Source organism: Tigriopus californicus, chromosome 6 (genome assembly GCF_007210705.1).
Source record: "Tigriopus californicus strain San Diego chromosome 6, Tcal_SD_v2.1, whole genome shotgun sequence".
Lineage (NCBI taxonomy): Eukaryota > Metazoa > Arthropoda > Copepoda > Harpacticoida > Harpacticidae > Tigriopus > Tigriopus californicus.
In genome coordinates, this window is record NC_081445.1 from 4,698,236 (window position 1) to 4,716,102 (window position 17,867).

The 17,867-nt window shown below is 42.8% G+C and overlaps 4 protein-coding genes across 4 annotated transcripts; 3 read left to right on the plus strand and 1 right to left on the minus strand.

Moving 5' to 3' along the window:
• Positions 1–508: 508 nt before the first annotated feature.
• On the plus strand, positions 509–2,590 carry LOC131882133 (lysosomal acid glucosylceramidase-like). Its single transcript, XM_059229190.1, has 7 exons — positions 509–938; positions 1,011–1,164; positions 1,233–1,393; positions 1,468–1,705; positions 1,773–1,917; positions 1,987–2,123; positions 2,202–2,590. Exons 1-7 carry the CDS (start codon positions 559–561, stop codon positions 2,532–2,534), a joined length of 1,548 nt encoding a protein of 515 aa, XP_059085173.1. The 5' UTR covers positions 509–558; the 3' UTR covers positions 2,535–2,590.
• Positions 2,591–2,680: 90 nt separating this feature from the next.
• LOC131882134 (lysosomal acid glucosylceramidase-like) lies at positions 2,681–5,092 on the plus strand. Its single transcript, XM_059229191.1, has 8 exons — positions 2,681–2,886; positions 2,962–3,222; positions 3,289–3,442; positions 3,548–3,708; positions 3,994–4,231; positions 4,298–4,445; positions 4,514–4,644; positions 4,744–5,092. Exons 1-8 carry the CDS (start codon positions 2,774–2,776, stop codon positions 5,074–5,076), a joined length of 1,539 nt encoding a protein of 512 aa, XP_059085174.1. The 5' UTR covers positions 2,681–2,773; the 3' UTR covers positions 5,077–5,092.
• Positions 5,093–7,813: 2,721 nt separating this feature from the next.
• Positions 7,814–10,239, minus strand: LOC131882375 (uncharacterized). Its single transcript, XM_059229503.1, has 2 exons — positions 10,195–10,239; positions 7,814–9,805 (listed from the first exon to the last, which is right to left on the minus strand). Exon 2 carries the CDS (start codon positions 9,775–9,777, stop codon positions 7,984–7,986), a length of 1,794 nt encoding a protein of 597 aa, XP_059085486.1. The 5' UTR covers positions 9,778–9,805; positions 10,195–10,239; the 3' UTR covers positions 7,814–7,983.
• A 4,045-nt stretch (positions 10,240–14,284) lies between these two features.
• On the plus strand, positions 14,285–17,467 carry LOC131882192 (uncharacterized). The gene is made up of 2 exons (XM_059229258.1): positions 14,285–14,421; positions 15,544–17,467. Exon 2 carries the CDS (start codon positions 15,563–15,565, stop codon positions 17,240–17,242), a length of 1,680 nt encoding a protein of 559 aa, XP_059085241.1. The 5' UTR covers positions 14,285–14,421; positions 15,544–15,562; the 3' UTR covers positions 17,243–17,467.
• Positions 17,468–17,867: the final 400 nt, after the last annotated feature.

Below are 17,867 nucleotides of genomic sequence, written 5' to 3' on the forward strand. Positions count from 1 at the left end.
CACTTATTGCCCTACAAATCAACCGAGAGTAAGTGAGCATGCATGGAGGAATGAACAATCACCAACAATGGGCAATTATATTTTCAAAAGCAGCAATTCGATTGGTAGAGACTCGTCAATAGTTGCGTTCATGGCAACACTAAGAACGTATAAGATACTCAGGAGTTGCATTCAGCTCTAAAACAGGACGGATGCAATAACTATTTACGAATAATCATATCGCAATGACCAAGACTGAAAAGGGGAAGTGGTGTGGTTGTGAAATTGATAGATACATGAACTTACAAAAGAGTTGGTCGCAAACAGATCAAGTTCTTTTAAGATCGGATTGTTCTATTACCGGATCCTTTTTGATCACAGAGCTCACTCAATCACATGGTTCCATCTCTTTTCCCATGTTTAGCTCGATTGGTAAAGAACGAGTTTGTTTCCAAAAATATGTCAACATCCTTAATGAAACTGCAATACCACCCTGTAGCCTCCGTTTCCTCTAGGTTTCGATTGCAATGAGCTTAATCTTTCTCTGATGAGCATAGTGTGTGTGGTCAAGCGTCCAAGATGCACGCTCTCTCCGTCGTTGGCTTGCTTCTTGTTCTGGGAATCGGATCTTGGGCTGGAAACCCCTGTATTCGAAAAGATTTTCACCGTACCAGCTTCGTGTGTGTGTGCAATAGCACCTATTGCGATGACTACGAGCCCTTGAGTGCCTTGCCCCCGGGGCAAGTCTTATTGGTCTCGTCGGACAAGCTCTCCAAACGTCTGGAATCCACCGTGATCGACTTCGTTCCCCTTCCCAATAGCACAGACGGTCGTTCCGTATTGACTATTGATAGGAGTAATATTGCCCAAAGAATCACGGGTTGGGGAGGAGCCTTTACCGACGCCGCAGCTATCAATGTGTTTTCTGTGAATAAGACCACGCAAGACAATATCATTAAGTATGAGCTTCTAACTCGAGTTAGGTAGTTAGCTGTCTTCCTTATTGATTATATCCCATTGAACCGTTTCAGGTCTTACTATTCGAAGAATGGCCTTGATTATCACACTGGACGGATCAATATGGGAAGTTGCGACTTTTCCCCCCGACCTTACTCGTATGTGGACACTCCCGGGGACGTGGATTTGACTACATTTGCTTTACAAGAAGAGGATTTGGATTACAAAGTAAGGGGGAAAAAAGGCCTTATTTTTCCTTCAAGTGACACTTATTATTGGAAATTTATCCTCTCCAGATCCCTTTGATCAAGAAGGCTCTGAGTGAGACGGACAGGCCTTTGAAGCTCTTTGGCAGTCCTTGGACAGCTCCCCCATGGATGAAATCCAACAATGACTACGTTGGTTTCAGTCATCTCCTCCCAGATTATTATCAAGCTTGGGCCAACTACTTTGTCAAGTGAGATCAAACCACTTGTTTTCTTTTCTTTGTATGGCATGTAATGAAGCATTTGTTTTGGCTGACTGCTCTAGATTCTTGGATGCGTACAAAGCACAAGGTATTGATATGTGGGGATTGACGGCTCAAAACGAGCCCACTCATGGGTCTCTCCTGGACCTCCAATTCAATTGCATGGGCTGGAATGCTTCGGATCAAAGGAAATTCATCGTTGAGAATCTGGGCCCAGCATTGGAGACAGCCGGTTATGGTGATGTGAAACTCATGATGCTGGATGATCAACGCTCCTTCATCGAGGAGTGGGCTCAAGAGGTGGGAATGTTTGGGCACATATTGGTAATGTATGACTAACTTATGGAGGCACATTGATTTGTAATAGGTGCTGGAGGATCCTCGAGCTTTCGAGTATGTGGATGGCATTGCCCTTCATTGGTATGCGGATGACCTCGAGTTTCCGCTTTCCATGGATCAATTCCACAAAGATTACCCATCCAAGTTCATCCTCTACTCTGAAGCGTGTAATGGTAAGATGTGTTTGTACAAAAAAGTGCACCTCCCCCAATTATCCACTTCATCGAGCTTCTTTGAATTAGGTTTTGGAGATACGGCCATTGAAGCCGTGAGCTTGGGATCGTGGAACCGAGGAGAAAAGTACCTGGATAACATTATTGAGGACTTGAACCATTGGGCTGTGGGATGGACCGATTGGAACATCGCTCTAGACATGGAGGTGAGGAATGGTCCATGCATGACTTTCCATCAACAGGAAAACGAATCAAGTCAAAATGCATGGTGGTTTTTTTTTCAGGGTGGTCCCAATTGGGCCGGAAAACGGGCGGATTCTCCAATCATTGTCAATGCCGCTGAAGATGAATTCTACAAGCAACCCATGTACTACGCATTGGGACACGTGACCCGCTACATTCCAGAAGGATCCTTCAAGATCATGGTTGACGACGGGGGCGAAAACACACATTTAAAATTCACCGCTGTCGAAAGACCCGATGGGGGCGTGGCCCTGGTCCTGATGAACCGTGACCTGGATCTTACCCGATCTGTGACGATTGTTGATCCTGACTTTGGCTCAATTGACCTGGACGTGGAGCCTTCATCCATGCATACTTTAGTGTATTGGAAATAAGCATAACAGTCTGGTTCGCATCGGAAAATATAAGCCCTCAATTCCCTATTGTAAAAGTGACGTCGTCTCTCCTTCTTATCGCGTGCTTACTACTACTGTACATACGTGCATGAAGAGTGTGTACAAATAATGCATTGGCACGACAACAAGCGTTTGCTTAAGAAAATACTGATCTAGGTTATCTCAACAAACGAATACACATAGGCTCACTTTATCTTTGATCCCTTTCAACAAGGATCATGTGGCTGAAACTTGGTGTGGCCTTGGCAATTGTAGTAGGCCTCGCTTCTGCAGCCAAGCCTTGTGTCCCTCGGGAGTTCCACCGAACCAGTTTCGTTTGCGTGTGTAACAGGTGAGATTTAGAACGAAAGGAACTGCTTGAGAGGCTGGAAGAGATTGATCAATGTTGATTGTCACATCATTATAGTACCTTTTGCGATGAAGCTGATCCCGTGGAGGCTTTGCCAGTTGGTCAAGTTCTCAAGGTGACCACGGATAAGATTGCTAATCGATTCACTGAAGTTGTGACCTTCTTCAACAATGGACAAATCGATGAGAACCGCCCTCAATTGGTGATCAATCGGGATGAGGTGGGCCAGCAGATCAAAGGCTGGGGGGGAGCCTTCACTGATTCAGCCGCCATCAATATTGCCTCTCTCAACCGCTCTGCGCAAGACCTTCTCGTTGAGTACGAGTTCAGTTCAAACATTTGATTGTTTGATATGTTTTTGATCGTGTCAAATCTGATTACTAGGGCGTATTTTGCCAAAACTGGCCTGGATTACAACATAGGACGGGTGAACATTGGGGGCTGTGACTTCTCTACTCGACCCTATACTTATGTGGACACTCCTGGCGACGTGGATTTGGAAACATTTGCTTTGGCCGAGGAAGACACAGATTATAAGGTGAACATCACAAGATGTAGACCAAAACAGATTTGGGGTTTTGAAACGAAGATTCCTTCGCAGATCCCTTTGATCAAGAAAGCAGACTGCTGTATTCCTTCGCAGATCCCTTTGATCAAGAAAGCAGAGTCCGTGCGAGGGAAAAAGTTGAAGCTCTTTGCCAGTCCTTGGACCGCTCCTCCGTGGATGAAAACCAATAATGATTATACCGGGATTGGTTATCTCAAAACCGAATATTACTCAGCTTGGGCCAACTATTTTGTCAAGTAAGCTTCTGTCCACTTGTAATTTTTCCACAATACGATGTTGGAATTTAACCCAAACCAAGGACGACTTCACCACGTCGTCCTTGCCCAAACGTTTTGGCCTATTTACCGGCGCATAATATGGTTCGAAGGCTTACGCAAGTTTTTTCCAAAGAAATAATGGTGGCTCTCATTGTTCCTTCTAAAGCCCTAACCAAATTGTGGGAGACATTCCTTGCGCCGAAAAAAGCTTATATAATACCCAAACAAAACAACCATGACCCGTTTCATAACCACATTTTCTAGATTTCTCGATGACTACAAGCGAGAAGTTGTTCAATTTTGGGGCCTCACCGCTCAAAATGAGCCTCTTCATGGAAGTGCATTTGATTTTAAATTCAATTGCATGGGCTGGAATGCCAGCCAACAACGGATTTTCGTGGTAAATAATCTGGGTCCCGCTCTAGAATTGGCTGGATATGGGGATTTACAATTGATGGTTTTCGACGACCAACGGTCCTTTTTGTCCGATTGGGCTGATGAGGTTTGATTCAGGATGAACCAATAAGACCAAACTCTTTGGAAGTTGGACCACATGTCTTTCTTGTAGGTCATGTCCGATCCAAAGGCCGATGCATACATCGATGGCTTTGCGGTTCATTGGTATCTTGACAATTGGGTGGACCTTCCATTTGTGCTCAATTTGGTCCACGAGAAATATCCAAATAAATTTATTTTGTATTCAGAGGCTTGCAACGGTGAGAAACCTGAGGTCTTTGTTGATATGTTAACCTTGACTTCCCATGGAACGAACCATCTATTTTAGGGGATGTGGAGCCAGAAGATGTGAGTTTGGGATCATGGAACCGTGGTGAGAAATATCTTCACAATATTCTCGAGAACATCAACTACCATGTCGTCGGGTGGACCGATTGGAATCTGGCTCTCGATCTTCAAGTAATTACAAGCATATTTCATCTCATTTGACAAAGTCAGTGGTTATGCACTTGACGCAGACTGGTCAGATTTCAATGTGGGTGTCTCCCTAATTTCTAGGGAGGTCCAAATTGGGCCGGAAACTTTGTGGATGCACCCATAATCGTTAATCCCGAGGCCGGGGAATTCTACAAGCAGCCCATGTACTACGCCCTGGGCCACGTGACTCGTTTCATGCCCGAGGGCTCATTCAAAATCCAAGTGAATGAGGTCAACGGAGTCTCCCACTTGACCTTTGCCGCTGTTGAAAGGCCGGATGGAGGGGTGGCTTTGACACTCATGAATAGAGACCTTGAAATCCCCCGATCCATCGTTATCGTTGATCCCGAACAAGGATACCTGGATGTGGAAGTGGCACCGTCATCTATGCACACTTTCGTTTATTGGAATTAAAAGTGTTCCAAGATCATTTCACGTTTTTTTTTTATGGAGGCAACGTATCAGCATAAATACCAAAGACGCTTCGGCCATTTTTCGACAGTCTTCTCAGACTTACATAAATTTGGTACACACTTGGCATTACAAGTGCGTGCAACCAATGCTGTCAAGGGATGGTAATGGGGATGTTATGTCTACATGGCTTGGACAAATTTGACTGCTCAACAAAGCTGTGCTTTTGGGAGAAATCGGGTCGAAATATTCCTTATTGTTACTGAGAGGGCCTGGATGGAAAAATCACTCCCAAACAAGCTCAGCTGCACTTTCCTTCTTCTGAGAAACCTTTGTTTGGATCCCAGTCTCCTATGGTGCTACTTTCGAGCATTGTTTTCCTCTCCCAAGGCTTTGAGCCAAGGCCATGTTGTGTCCTACAGTGATGGGATCAAATAAATTTTCAAAATCAGGATTGCCAGAAAGCTAGGAATGTCAAAGCACCAGCCGTTTCCATCGTAAGAGGTAAAATATTAGGTTTGACCAAAAAGGCAACCAGGATTTGATCGAAGAAAAATCAGGGATTCTTTTTGTGACTAACAAACGGGTTTCCGCTATTCCGCTCGTGATGCTATCTGCCGCTGAAAATGTAAATTGGTAGCCCTAGTCGCAACCTCCCGTGATTGCTTATTTGATCCCATCAGTAGTGTTCAGGCCAACGACTAAAAGTATGAAAGGTCGTTTTTCAACAAGACATGCGTACCCCAGGCCCAGTTAAACCTGCAGGCTGCGTCTACAGTAGCAGATCAGCAAACCAGGTGCCCAAGTTCAATGTGATCGAAATAACATGAAATATATCAAAGAAATCAACACACTACAAGGACAAGGTTGAACATAAAATGGGTATACGTACAATTTTGCATACCCTGTTTCAAAGCTGAAATGTTCGAGACAGCAATGTTCTTCGGCACAAAATGACCCTCGATGCGACAGCACTTTTTGTGGCATGAACATTGAACCAAAGACGGCTCGCTATGCTCTGAAGGGGATTTGTTATATAACTGATACAAACTACTTTCTTTCATTGAGCTTTCATGCCGGCTGATGGATCGATCATACGTCACTTCGAACAACCCTGTAATTTGCTTCTAACAGAAAATTACTTTTTATGAGAGACAGGCAAGAGCTAGTAAGTTCACTCTGAGAGCACTCTTAGTCGAGAAAATTTAAGTCTTTTAACGAACTCACAAAAGAGAGGAAAAAAGGGCTACTTGGTGGGGGGAATAAGCTTGGCCTGAAGCTTTGGACAATGTTCCTTTGTGGGTGCGACGTTTCTTTTTACTTAGAAATTCGTCACATTACTCCTTAGCGTTGATTATTTTCCGCTGTTAGTGGCGAGTCACTAGCAACATGAGGCAGGTTGGGCAGGTCCGTTGAAATACAAGATCACTTTGCGAGCATTTTTTTTCAATTTTGAACAATGAAAAAGCTTGGAGCCTCCAAAAAATCAGGCTGAAAATTATTGTGGTCAATCATTCCTGGTAATATCTATAGATGCTCTAGGCATCCATATCCAGGGTCTCTAGTAACATCCAAGTGAAGTGATTCAAACCACCTCGAAAAACAAGCAGCTGACGTGAATCAATGGAGCAAAAGCATAGACAAGGTGCCTAGCCAAACTGCACCAGGCTAAAGATGCTTAATATAGATATATATATCAAGCATCTTTACACCAGGCTTGCTTAATAATTGTTCGAGCAAACCATATTTGGATCTTGAGCCGTGATAGCAATGCGGTGTTAAAGCAACATAAAGGCAATTCTTAGGATTTGTAACACAACTCTTTCGATTATTGAAAAATCTAGTTTTTTGGTGTGCGTTGGTTGTGATGTTGGTCTTAGTTTTTCTTTACAAGATGCGACATCAAAGCTCAAATTTAGCGAGCCAATACTGATGTTCCGCTTTTCCATCACTTCACAGGCGTAATTGCTGGTGTGTCCGCTATCTGCTACATTACTCTTGGTTCAATCTTGGGCTAGCCAAGCTCAATCTTCATGGTGGTCTCCATATTATAGCATGAGTGGCTGCCTTAACAGTTCAAATGGGCGAACCTCCTGTCATTACTGAGGGTGAGGTAAAAATCCATATTGCCTATGATTACGGGTGGGAATATCTCTCTGTGAGCACCTCCACGCTTGCCATTTCCCATTCTTTGGTAGCCATAATGATGACTCTAAAACATCGGAATAAATCAATCCAATATCTCTTCTTAATTCGGACATCCATCATGAGATGGCAGGTCGAGCGAGAAAGCTACCATCTGACTCGGTAACAAAACAGCCAAACAATGTCACGTCTTAGTGGCATTGTGCACCCTTTACCATATAAAAAAGTTTGCCTACCACTAGAGATGCACTAGAGATGGCAGCTTGAGAAAAAGATCAACCCCTCACGAGATTAGATTCATAAAATCATAATCACGATGTCAAAGCCAGAACATGACATCAAACGTTCATTAATCATTGAGTTAATCAAGGAGTATGTAAGTTTGCCTAGTTGCAAACCAAATGCCACATCACCATCAATCTATTGGTGTATGCATTATTAGTTTCACTTGTTCTCGAACGTTTTAGGTGACGTTGTGATATTCCAAAAGCTGATCTAGCCCAGTAACCAAATGCAAGAATTATCCAGGCATTTTTTGTCCAGGCCCTATGTATATTTTCATGCGAGGCTAAATGCCTTACTAGAGATAAGAAAATCGTGATCGTCTCGTACATTTGTGAAAGAATAGATAAGCATGCACATTTTTAGCACTCGTGTTATTGATCAAGCATATTTCACATAGATTCTCCAATCACAACGCGAAATGTAGCGCGGGATTACTCCCAAGGGAGAAGTTAATCATCCAGACCAAGATGAGATTCGAGGTTAAGAGGTCTTGAATTTGGCCATTTTGGCAGCCTTAGTTTCCTCCCATGATGATTTAGTGCTCCGTTTCCGGAAGCATGACTTGTATTTACTCGATCCTTCATTTTGATCCACTAGGGGCACTGTCCGAAACTTATTCATGGGGCACATCAAGATGTGGTGGTCCATGTCATTTGGTCTGTCTCGACAAAACCGACACTTCATGGAACACTGGTGACCTGCACTAAAAGGTTCGGCACACTTGAAACACAATGACAAACGGCTCAAAGTGTCACGCCAAGTTTTGCGGGTCATTCCCAAAGCTTTCGGGCATTTTTTCAGACAGTGATCGGAACTATTGGGACCACAGATCACACACTTTTTGCCATTGAATTCCGAGTCCTCATTGGAGTACACCGTTCCCGATTGCCTTTTTGACGCCTTGACACTGGAAAAATCGAGCCAAGCATTGAAGGTCTCGGCATTCGCAGCCATCCCCGCATTCCAAACAGGCATGTCCTGGCCTTGCTTAAGGGCAGCTTCTCGCTTTAGCAGATATTTCCGCTTCTGCTTGGACTGATAATCGTTCCACTTGGTTTGTAGTCGGGGAGGCATGGCCGACACGAAAGCGACAATCAGAGAAAAATCAAACAAGTCCACTTTTTCGCTCTCAAAAGCACTTCGCATGTTGTGCAAAGAACTCAACGATTGTTGGACTGATTCGATTCTCTCCACATCGGAATCCTTGGGCTTGATTCCATTTCGAATACAAAAGCCGGCCAAGTGAGTAGGATCTTCATACGTCTCCGTCAGATGATCAAGGGCGACTTTGTAGGCGTTGGCCATCGAGGGAGAATATTGGGACACCAAACTCAAGGCTGAGCCCTTCACACATTCCTTCAACCGTTTGAAAAGAATGTTCGGATTGGTTATGGATTGCTGCTCGAGCTGTCTGACCAGAGCGAACCATGAGCGTTTCCACTTGGCAAACTTGACCAAAACTCCGGGATCGCTAAAATCTCCAGCAAAAGGCTCAATTGAATCTAGGTGTAGGTGTGGATTGGCAGTCCTGTCGCTTGGGTGGAGTTGATGCACAATCGTCCGGGACTCGCTGACTTTCACTTGACTGAGACCGACATCTTGATTCACGGGGATTCCAATGGTGGCACGGATGGATCGCTCATATTGGAATTGGGCAATCAAGTTGGCAAACTTGTTCTTAATGGCGGAGAAGTCTTGAATAAGTGGATCTTCACCGGGTTTGTACCAAACTTTGGCTGCATCTTGATAATCCCTCTCAAAGGTGGGCATCCGAATGGATTCCCAATCCTTGATCACAAGTTGAGCTTGAAAGTCTTCAATCCGGACTGACGGGTCATTGGGCTGCTTGGCCCGGAGTTGTGCCAAGATCTGCTCCAAATTGGCAAGAGTTTGGCGGAGCATTTGACAATCGTACTTGAACTTGAGCTCCACTTTCGTGCGAATAGGAATCAAATCGCGCACCTCGGCGAGCTTTACCTTGATCAACGTTTGCAACTGCGCTTCACTGGCTTCTTGATTTTCCCGCTGAATGGCCATGCTCCACATTGGCTTGAGGAGTGCCACCTCCACGTCCACGGCCGAAGACTTTTGCGCATCGAGATCGCCAGTCAGGATTTTCTTGGTGTCGGGCTTCACATCGACTTGTTCGGCGTAGGTTTCAGAAGAAACACGATCCAGGGCTTCTTGGTTAGGATCCATGCTTTCCTCTTTGACATCGAACGATTGAGTCAAAGATTCATTGGCGAGTGGCCACGATTCTAACCCGGAGAACATCTTGATACGTCCTTGTGAGTACGTTTTCCTGAAATCGAAGAGACGCTTATTCACTTCATTTTTTAGCAAAGGTGCTAATGACTTGAATGCGTTGATCATTCACTATGTACGCGTACAGAAGAAGTGTGTCTGACGAGAAATACACTCTACTTCGCCACGAGTAAGAATGGCACAGAAATTCTACGTGCAGCGGTCCTTCGAGAAACATGGGATAAAATTTGATGAAAGGGTAGCGCTATTTGAATGAAGGTAGTATTGCAGAATAGGGGGGTCTCTGTCTAAGGTGCACCCAATCTCCTGAATCATTACCAGCATAGATAGTATTTGACAATCCCTTTCTTGTCTTACTTGGTTAATTCTCGCAGGTCAACCAAATGCATGTTGGCAATTCTTACTGTTTTTTTTATTTGTTCTTACCCATAAGCAATGCAAGCTGAACCAAAAGTGGAGAGTAGTTTTCCAGTTCNCTGCATCTTGATAATCCCTCTCAAAGGTGGGCATCCGAATGGATTCCCAATCCTTGATCACAAGTTGAGCTTGAAAGTCTTCAATCCGGACTGACGAGAAATACGCTCTACTTCGCCACGAGTAAGAATGGCACATAAATTCTACGTGCAGCGGTCCTTCGAGAAACATGGGATAAAATTTGATGAAAGGGTAGCGCTATTTGAATGAAGGTAGTATTGCAGAATAGGGGGTCTCTGTCTAAGGTGCACCCAATCTCCTGAATCATTACAAGCATAGATAGTTTTTGACAATCCCTTTTTTGTCTTACTTGGTTAATTCTCGCAGGTCAACCAAATGCATGTTGGCAATTCTTACCGGTTTTTTGATTTGTTCTTACCCATAAGCGATGCAAGCTGAACCAAAAGTGGAGAGTAGTTTTCCAGCTCACCGGTGTCTCTTGGTGAAGCGATGGAATTTGAATGACGCCACTTTCAAATCTAGAATAAAATCAACACGTGCGCTAGCGGCACATGGAATAAAACCGCGTGGATACGCGCACATCTAGGAAACGAACGCTAGGCTACGGACAGGTCAACATCAGCCATGGCCCCCTTACGCTCCACGAAATATGGTTTAGATTCTGCACTTCAGAGGGCGCATTGTGAGTCAGCCTCTACCAAATCAAGGGCCGATTGGGCCGATTCCTCTTTATTGAATTATAATGCGTTTGTGTTGTGTTTTGGCTAATTCTTTCAAAATCTTATGTATAATTAGTGACCCGGGGTCACATAATGTCCGGAAAAGAAATCGCTTTCATGGCAAGGCAAGAGCAGTTTATTTAGCAATCTACCGTGCGTCTTCCCGTTTTGTTCGGGCTGTCTGACGTTGCAAATAAGGGACCTTTTTGCGTTGGAGAGTCACCGCGAAAAGTGGTAGGTTGACAAAAAAAGATTCCTTGCTCAACATAGACGCTATCAAAAGAGACGCCAACGAAAAACGTTGCCAAAACAGACGTCAAAAACCAACGCCAATGTAATGATGGAGACCAAATAAATAATCACGGAATCACGGGTTGAGCTTGCCCAAGGTCTGGTGCTTGGCCAAGCTTTGCTTGTAAACAATTAGAACTTGGGTGTCTGTTATGACTTGCTACTTGCCCTTTTCCCATCAGTAGTGCTATTTTCTTGCCATCTAAAAGTCAAGCTGCGAGTTTCTTAAAGTGGCTCTTCAATTCTCAATTGGCTTGTAAGGCAGAATGGTCAGAGAGGAAATCTAGCCAAGAAACAGCACATTTGCCTTCCTTTTTATCTAAAGGCATGGAGGTCACAATTTAACTGGAGGTCTATCCATTTGTCGTTGGATACCCTGGAGAGGCTTTGATCTCATTAAGAAACAGGGCTAATGTGATCAATGATTTAGGCCTTATCTTGGATCGATTTTCACCCTCCATCCGTGCAAAGAGGCTAGTGGAGATCATTTCCAGCCCTTATGCTCCAGTTGCCACTTATAGAGCTGTTTATAATTCAAAAAGATTGGCATTGGAATTTAAGGATCATGAAATAATCGGCTCCTTTTTTCTGCTCTGTAGTGGTTTAATTCACTTTCAAGAAGTGCTTGGATGTTTCTGGCAACCCCTAACATCAAAACTGGTATTTTAGAACTTTACACGAATTTATCTCACTCGTAATTTTTATTTGCACAAGTCAAATTTCTTTGTTCATCCATGTTTTATCACCCGTTTAGCTCAAACTAAACTTGGATGACGGAAAACTTGAATCATAGAAAAATGGGTACAGGCTACCTCCTGTGTCAAACTCAGAACATAAACCCAAAAAAAAAAATGAACCTTTTTAACGGCATCAATGGCGCAAGTCTAGTGCAGAAATAACTGATAAATATATGTTTACTTAACCATCGCCCAACTGCATTGAATTGGACCTTATTTCAATTTCCCCAGTATTAAGCCACTCTCCCAAAGAAAAAACAGCCATTTGAAACTTTAATGACAATAGATTTTGCAAAAGCAAATAAAAAAAGTGCGTTATCACACACACTTATTTTTAAGTTTGGTTTCTGAAAAATCATTTTGGAACTGAGCCAACGAAATATTAAGTTAGACTTGATATCAGCATCAAAAAATGCAAGGCCTTTGCGTCTTAAATTTGTGTAGTTTGTATTCAGAAATTGGTCAAAAAATCTGAATTCAAAGGCTCACTATTTGCGTTTTTACCAACTTGAATATGCAATTACATCAATCACCATTAGGGCAAATCTTAAATCATGTCCAGAGTTGCCCAAATTGTGTAATTGAATTGACAAAAATAAATAAATTGAAATGCATTAAAAATGGACAAAATACAGAGAAGAATGTCCAAAAATGCAAATATGTTCACTTGTATTTCCGCTCTATCTGCCTTTTTATAACATAATCATGGGCAAAATCAGAGAAGTAAAAAAAATCATGGCAAGAAAAAATGCGTAAGGTTATTAAAGGCTTCCAAGACTACATGAAAAATGGTTCACGTTCTGCATTTCCGAGGACGCTTTGTGAGTTAGCCTTTACCAAATAAAAGTCCATTTGAACAGATTCCGCTATTTCAGGTAGGTTATAATGCGTTTGAGTTTTTTTGGCTTATTCTATTTTTTAAAAAAATCATTGTTTAAACATTGACCCAGGTCACATCAAGTCCGGAAAATAAATTTCCGCCATGACATGTAACAAGTAGTTTATTTTGTTATCTCTTCCCCAATTCGTTTGGGCTCCTTGACGTTGTAAATTGAAAAAGGGTACACAAGCTTTCTCTGCAAACGCTGAACTCAAGTAGATCATTATAGGAAGCCTATTTCATATCCTAAGTGTGCCAGGCTAGTAGTGATGGGATCAAACAAATTGTCAAAATCAGGATCACCAGAAAGCTAGCAAAGTCAAAGCACTGGCCGTTTCTAACGTTTCGTAGAATATTATGCTTGACCAAAAAACTGACCCTGGTTTGATCGAAGAAAATTCAGGGTTACTTTTTGTGATTAACTAACGGGTTTTCGATATTCCGCTAGTAATGCCGTATGCCATTGAAAATGTAAATTGGTAGCCCTAGTTGCAACCTCCGGTGATTTTTTGTTTGATCCCCATCAGTACAGGCTACCAGTCTTAAAAGGTTTAAGATGCAGGTGGTGCAATTGTCAATTTATAAATGATTTGGCTCGAGAACATAGTGAAGCGCAGCTTTTTTTTCTTCATTTGACTCTCGGGTTTGTAACCGATGCAAGGGAATGAAATTCCTTCTAAGTATATTTGGGTCATAATTTGTAAAACGCTTGGTCATGTAAAGTGTTTGAATTAGCCGCTCTAGGGTACCCCTGAATGTAGGGTTGGTCTGGGATCTTTTGCAAAAACCGATCTAAGTCACATTTAAAGCTTAATAATGGGTCATCTAATAAACAGAATCGTCGAAGGGAGCACGGCAGCAAGTTGTATAAAGCTGGTTCACGATTTAAAGCAAAGGAGGATTCCCAGCCCTTTGATAGCTTTTTATCAGAGGGACTGTTTTATGGCGCATTTCACATGAAATAACCCATCTAACACTTTGTCTTATCCCCGGATTAGGACATAAAGAATGAAGGCTTTTTAAAACATAAAAGATCAGTTAATGTAAAAGTAAAGTAATGCATCAACCATGTTGAGCCAACAAGTAATTATCATTTTTCTTGATACTTTGGCCATGTAAAGGCAAAGTATTGGCAGCAGTTTATTTACCAAAGCTGCAGTGATGTAATCTGAATGGTTGAATGCTGTTTGAGACAATAGTAGCACGTGCAATTATCATGAAACGGTTAAATGAGGATGTATTACTCCCAATTCTTTTTAGTATTCTTTTTTACAAATAAAAAGACGGAAATTGTATCTAGAAACTCTACAATGCGAAAAAAATGCAAAATCGCAGAATAAAGCAAAAAAATTTGCATTTGCATGTTTTGAACAACAAAGATCATGTCCTACGCCTTTGGCTTATTGCTTGCGTCTTTTCCTCTCTAGCGAACTGGAGACACTGAAGCTGACCCACGTGGTTGCAGCTGCTCTAAGTAGCTCGAGAGAGGCAGACAAACAAACAAAACCAAAGGACCTGTCAACAAATGTGCTAGGGTCTATTCTATAAAGGTGTCAGCCTTTAATCATATTTCTACCGCGTCATTTAGTCGGTGAGTATAAAATTTGTTGCAAATCATGTTTTCAACTTTAATTTCGCCATTAAGCTTGGTCTAACCAATAAACACCAGTTTATACGAAAAGATGAAGTCTGAGATATAACGGTGGTATGGAAACATTGCTTGATGGCCATGGATTTACGTATTGAAAGCGATATGGGGCCTGAGGTTAGAACAATTAGCTTGGTTTCGATTCTAAAATCATGTCAGCGTTTGAAAAGTTCTTTGGAATTGCATAGTGGCCAGAATCGATGAAACTTACATTCTGAGACAAATCAGTGACATTCCGGCGTTTAGGGGACAAATGATTGCCATCATTTTGATCGATTTCAAGTTTGATTCATCTTGCAACCAAGATTCAAACAAATGAAAACACTTATAAATACAAACATGCATTAGGTATCCAATTGAAATTCTGAGCAGAGCTTGGTTACCCACTTGGCAATTCATTCTGCTGAAATAGTTTTCACAGTTATCATTGACAGAGTCATGTACACGGTGCAGATGTTGGGGAAATTGATGGGAGTAGGATCGCACCATCTCCTATAGAGTGCTGGCCCATCAACCAGTAAGTCTTCGGTCAAGCCAAGTGCATAGACCGATAGATAATTTTGGGTGCATATTTGGGACTATGTACGTCTCAGAAAAGTGCATAGAATCGCTTTTGGGGCATAATTTCTGTTATCTGGCCGTTTATCCACAGTCTCTCTGAATTTTATTTGCATAGATTATCTAGAAATCGTTGGTGCATACCAGCTTCTTTTCATAGGTGACTTTTATTCCATTTCATATACTTGTGTGTCTTCTTTCTAAAGTTTGCTCATATGGCTGAAATTCCTGTCAACCACAATTGATTATAGAAAATCGTAGACTCAATTCTCGACTAAGATTACCTGACATCGGAAATGACGCTTTTCAAGCTAATCTAGTTTGAAAGGGTATTTATCAGTCGGAGGGCAAGTTTAGTTTTGGGTCAAGGTTTAATTGGCGGGATTACTTAAAGTATTCAGCAATGAGTATCATCATCTTATCACCTTCTTAAACTTACGTCCATGTGTGAGCGAGTTAGGAGCCAATCATTTCTCAATAGTTTGTAATTCGCTGGTCATCTTTTAGATATATCTGCTCGTCTATCATGGCTGACGAAACGCCATTTGAGCAAGAGTACTTCCAAAGGGGCGGGAATGCCTCAATTTCGAACGGCATATTGAGAGCAAAGAAGATCGAGGATCTCCAATCCGTTGCCAGTGCCTTGCCCAATCCACCAAATCATCCACCCGATGCCAACAATGTGCCCGCGCCCTCAGCCGTGGAAGTTGAGTTGCAGATGCTCGAACCCGTTTGGTTTGAGGCCTTGTGTTGGGAAAACAAAATGGCCAATGATGAGCAGATCGAAACCCTGTTGGATCTAAAGCTCCAGCAAGCCAGGCAATTGATTCCCGTTCGTTGGATGGCCGAGAAGGCATTCAAAGCCAATTGTCAAATGTTGGAGCAAATCTATGACAGTCTCGACCAAGTTCTGATCACCCTCCAAACAAAAGAGATTGATGACCCCTCGGTAAGAATTGAGGAATATCAAGCTCAGCGAGCCATCCAGGATTGGTCCAAGACTCGACAACCCGTTTTTGAGGCCAATTACCAAGAGGCCAGTCGTGTTTGGTACAAACCCGAGGTTGACCCACTCACCACACTCTTTACTTCCATTCGGAATAAGTTTGGCAATTTGATTGCCCGATATGAGTATGAGTGTTCCATCCGACCTCCTTTGGGTGGCTCCGCACAGAGTGACTCATGCGCTCAATTGGGCCCAATGTCAATGGAACAATTCAATGTGACTGACAGGATCGAAGTCTTTGACGGTGATCTCAAAGATCCCAAAATAATGGCCAAGTTCACCCATTGGAAGAGTCGATGGGAAGCTCTTGTTGCAGAGATGAAGGCCCTACCCGACTTCAACACAGTCCTGCTCTTTGACAAGTTGAAGCATGTCTTGAGCAGACAGGCCTTTAAAGTAGTGCACCATCATCCACCCACATGTGCGGACTCCTACAAAGCTGCCATGAGGGATCTTTCTAACAAGTTCGAGAACCCAATGACTACGGCCACTTTTTTCATGATGCGAGGTCTCACCCAAAGAACTTGGTCAGCGAAACAATTTGAATATGCCAAGGAATCCTTTAACGAGCTTCGACACATCAAGGACATCTTTGAAAAGGAGAAGGTTGATATTTACAACTTTGCTCTGACTTGCACATTCCTCAAGGCCATGTCCAAGGAAATGGTAGCCAAGTGGGACCAATACAAGATCCAAGTGAAGACTGACTACCAATTGAAACGAGCCACCGCCAAGAAGAATGGAGACACTGTCCCCGAAGAATGGAAAAGTGGCATGGTCGAAAATTACGAGCAATTCAACGCCTGGCTCCGTCTCCAAAGTGCCCAACTCAAGCAGGCTCAAACGGCTCGGGTTAAGGGACCATTGAGGAAGCCAATTGCCACTCCATTGACCAAACCTTTGCACGTGCAATCAAAGACACCTTCTAAGGAGCAGTGTTTCTTGTGCGGTCCCAAAGGGTCAAACGGTCCCGCTCACTACATGAGTCGATGTCGAAGAGCGTTATCCATGCCTCTCAAGCAGTGGAAAAAGGTCTGTCGCCTTCGTTTCATTTGCTACAAGTGTACCAATCCAGAAGAATCCGACCACCAATGTGACGTCCAATGTCGTCTTTGTTTCGGAAAACGAGAGGAGATCAATCATCATATTGTCATGTGCCCTTTGAACAAGTTCAGAACGGCTGCTTTGGACAAGGAATGAAAAATTCGTGGAAACCAAACCAATATCCACGATGAACGAGCTAACGGGACTCGTAATTCGTAGTAAAATGAAGTTTCCGCTTTGAAACTTATAATTTGCTTGGTGTTTACTCTCACCAAAAAATCATTGAATTTGACCCCTGTCTGGGATCATTATTTTTTGTGTTTTTCTAAGTTACCAGAGGGAGTCAAAGAAACGGTCCAAGGAAAAGGCTGCTCAATGGTCCACTGGCATTTCTCTCTTTTTTGAAGTTCAAGGTTGTTCACAAGGATAATGATGAGGCCTTTCTTGGGATGGGATGTTCTCTTTTCATTTCGTTCAAGCGGATTGCTTGACGGGTTGACCTTAAAGGTGCTCCTCAACTTGGAGCGTTCCCACCCCAAGGAAATCTAGGTCCCACCATTTTGTGATCCTACAATGCTGATCCATAATACTACCATCGATTGTTACCCTGTTCTCGAATACGGAACGGTTGCCAGTTTGTTCAATTTGAAAAACACCTTTTCTCATTTTTCGGTTGTGCCACCTTCAACGCTAGCAATGATATTTATCAAAAAATTTGGAAAATGATAAATGCATTTCAGATTTCTTGAGACTGAAAGAATATAGTGCTAGTCTGTGCTTG

What these genes read in the sequence shown, in the direction of transcription:
- LOC131882375 (XM_059229503.1), bottom strand. Translation starts at nt 9,777, where the DNA reads ATGTTCTCCGGGTTAGAATCGTGGCCACTCGCCAATGAATCTTTGACT.
- LOC131882134 (XM_059229191.1), top strand. Translation starts at nt 2,774, where the DNA reads ATGTGGCTGAAACTTGGTGTGGCCTTGGCAATTGTAGTAGGCCTCGCT. An exon ending in TGGGCCAACTATTTTGTCAA is followed by an intron (nt 3,709 to 3,993) that starts GTAAGCTTCTGT and finishes CACATTTTCTAG; the next exon opens with ATTTCTCGATGACTACAAGC. An exon ending in ATCTGGCTCTCGATCTTCAA is followed by an intron (nt 4,645 to 4,743) that starts GTAATTACAAGC and finishes CCTAATTTCTAG; the next exon opens with GGAGGTCCAAATTGGGCCGG.
- LOC131882133 (XM_059229190.1), top strand. Translation starts at nt 559, where the DNA reads ATGCACGCTCTCTCCGTCGTTGGCTTGCTTCTTGTTCTGGGAATCGGA. An exon ending in ACGCAAGACAATATCATTAA is followed by an intron (nt 939 to 1,010) that starts GTATGAGCTTCT and finishes GAACCGTTTCAG; the next exon opens with GTCTTACTATTCGAAGAATG. An exon ending in AAGAGGATTTGGATTACAAA is followed by an intron (nt 1,165 to 1,232) that starts GTAAGGGGGAAA and finishes TATCCTCTCCAG; the next exon opens with ATCCCTTTGATCAAGAAGGC.
- LOC131882192 (XM_059229258.1), top strand. Translation starts at nt 15,563, where the DNA reads ATGGCTGACGAAACGCCATTTGAGCAAGAGTACTTCCAAAGGGGCGGG.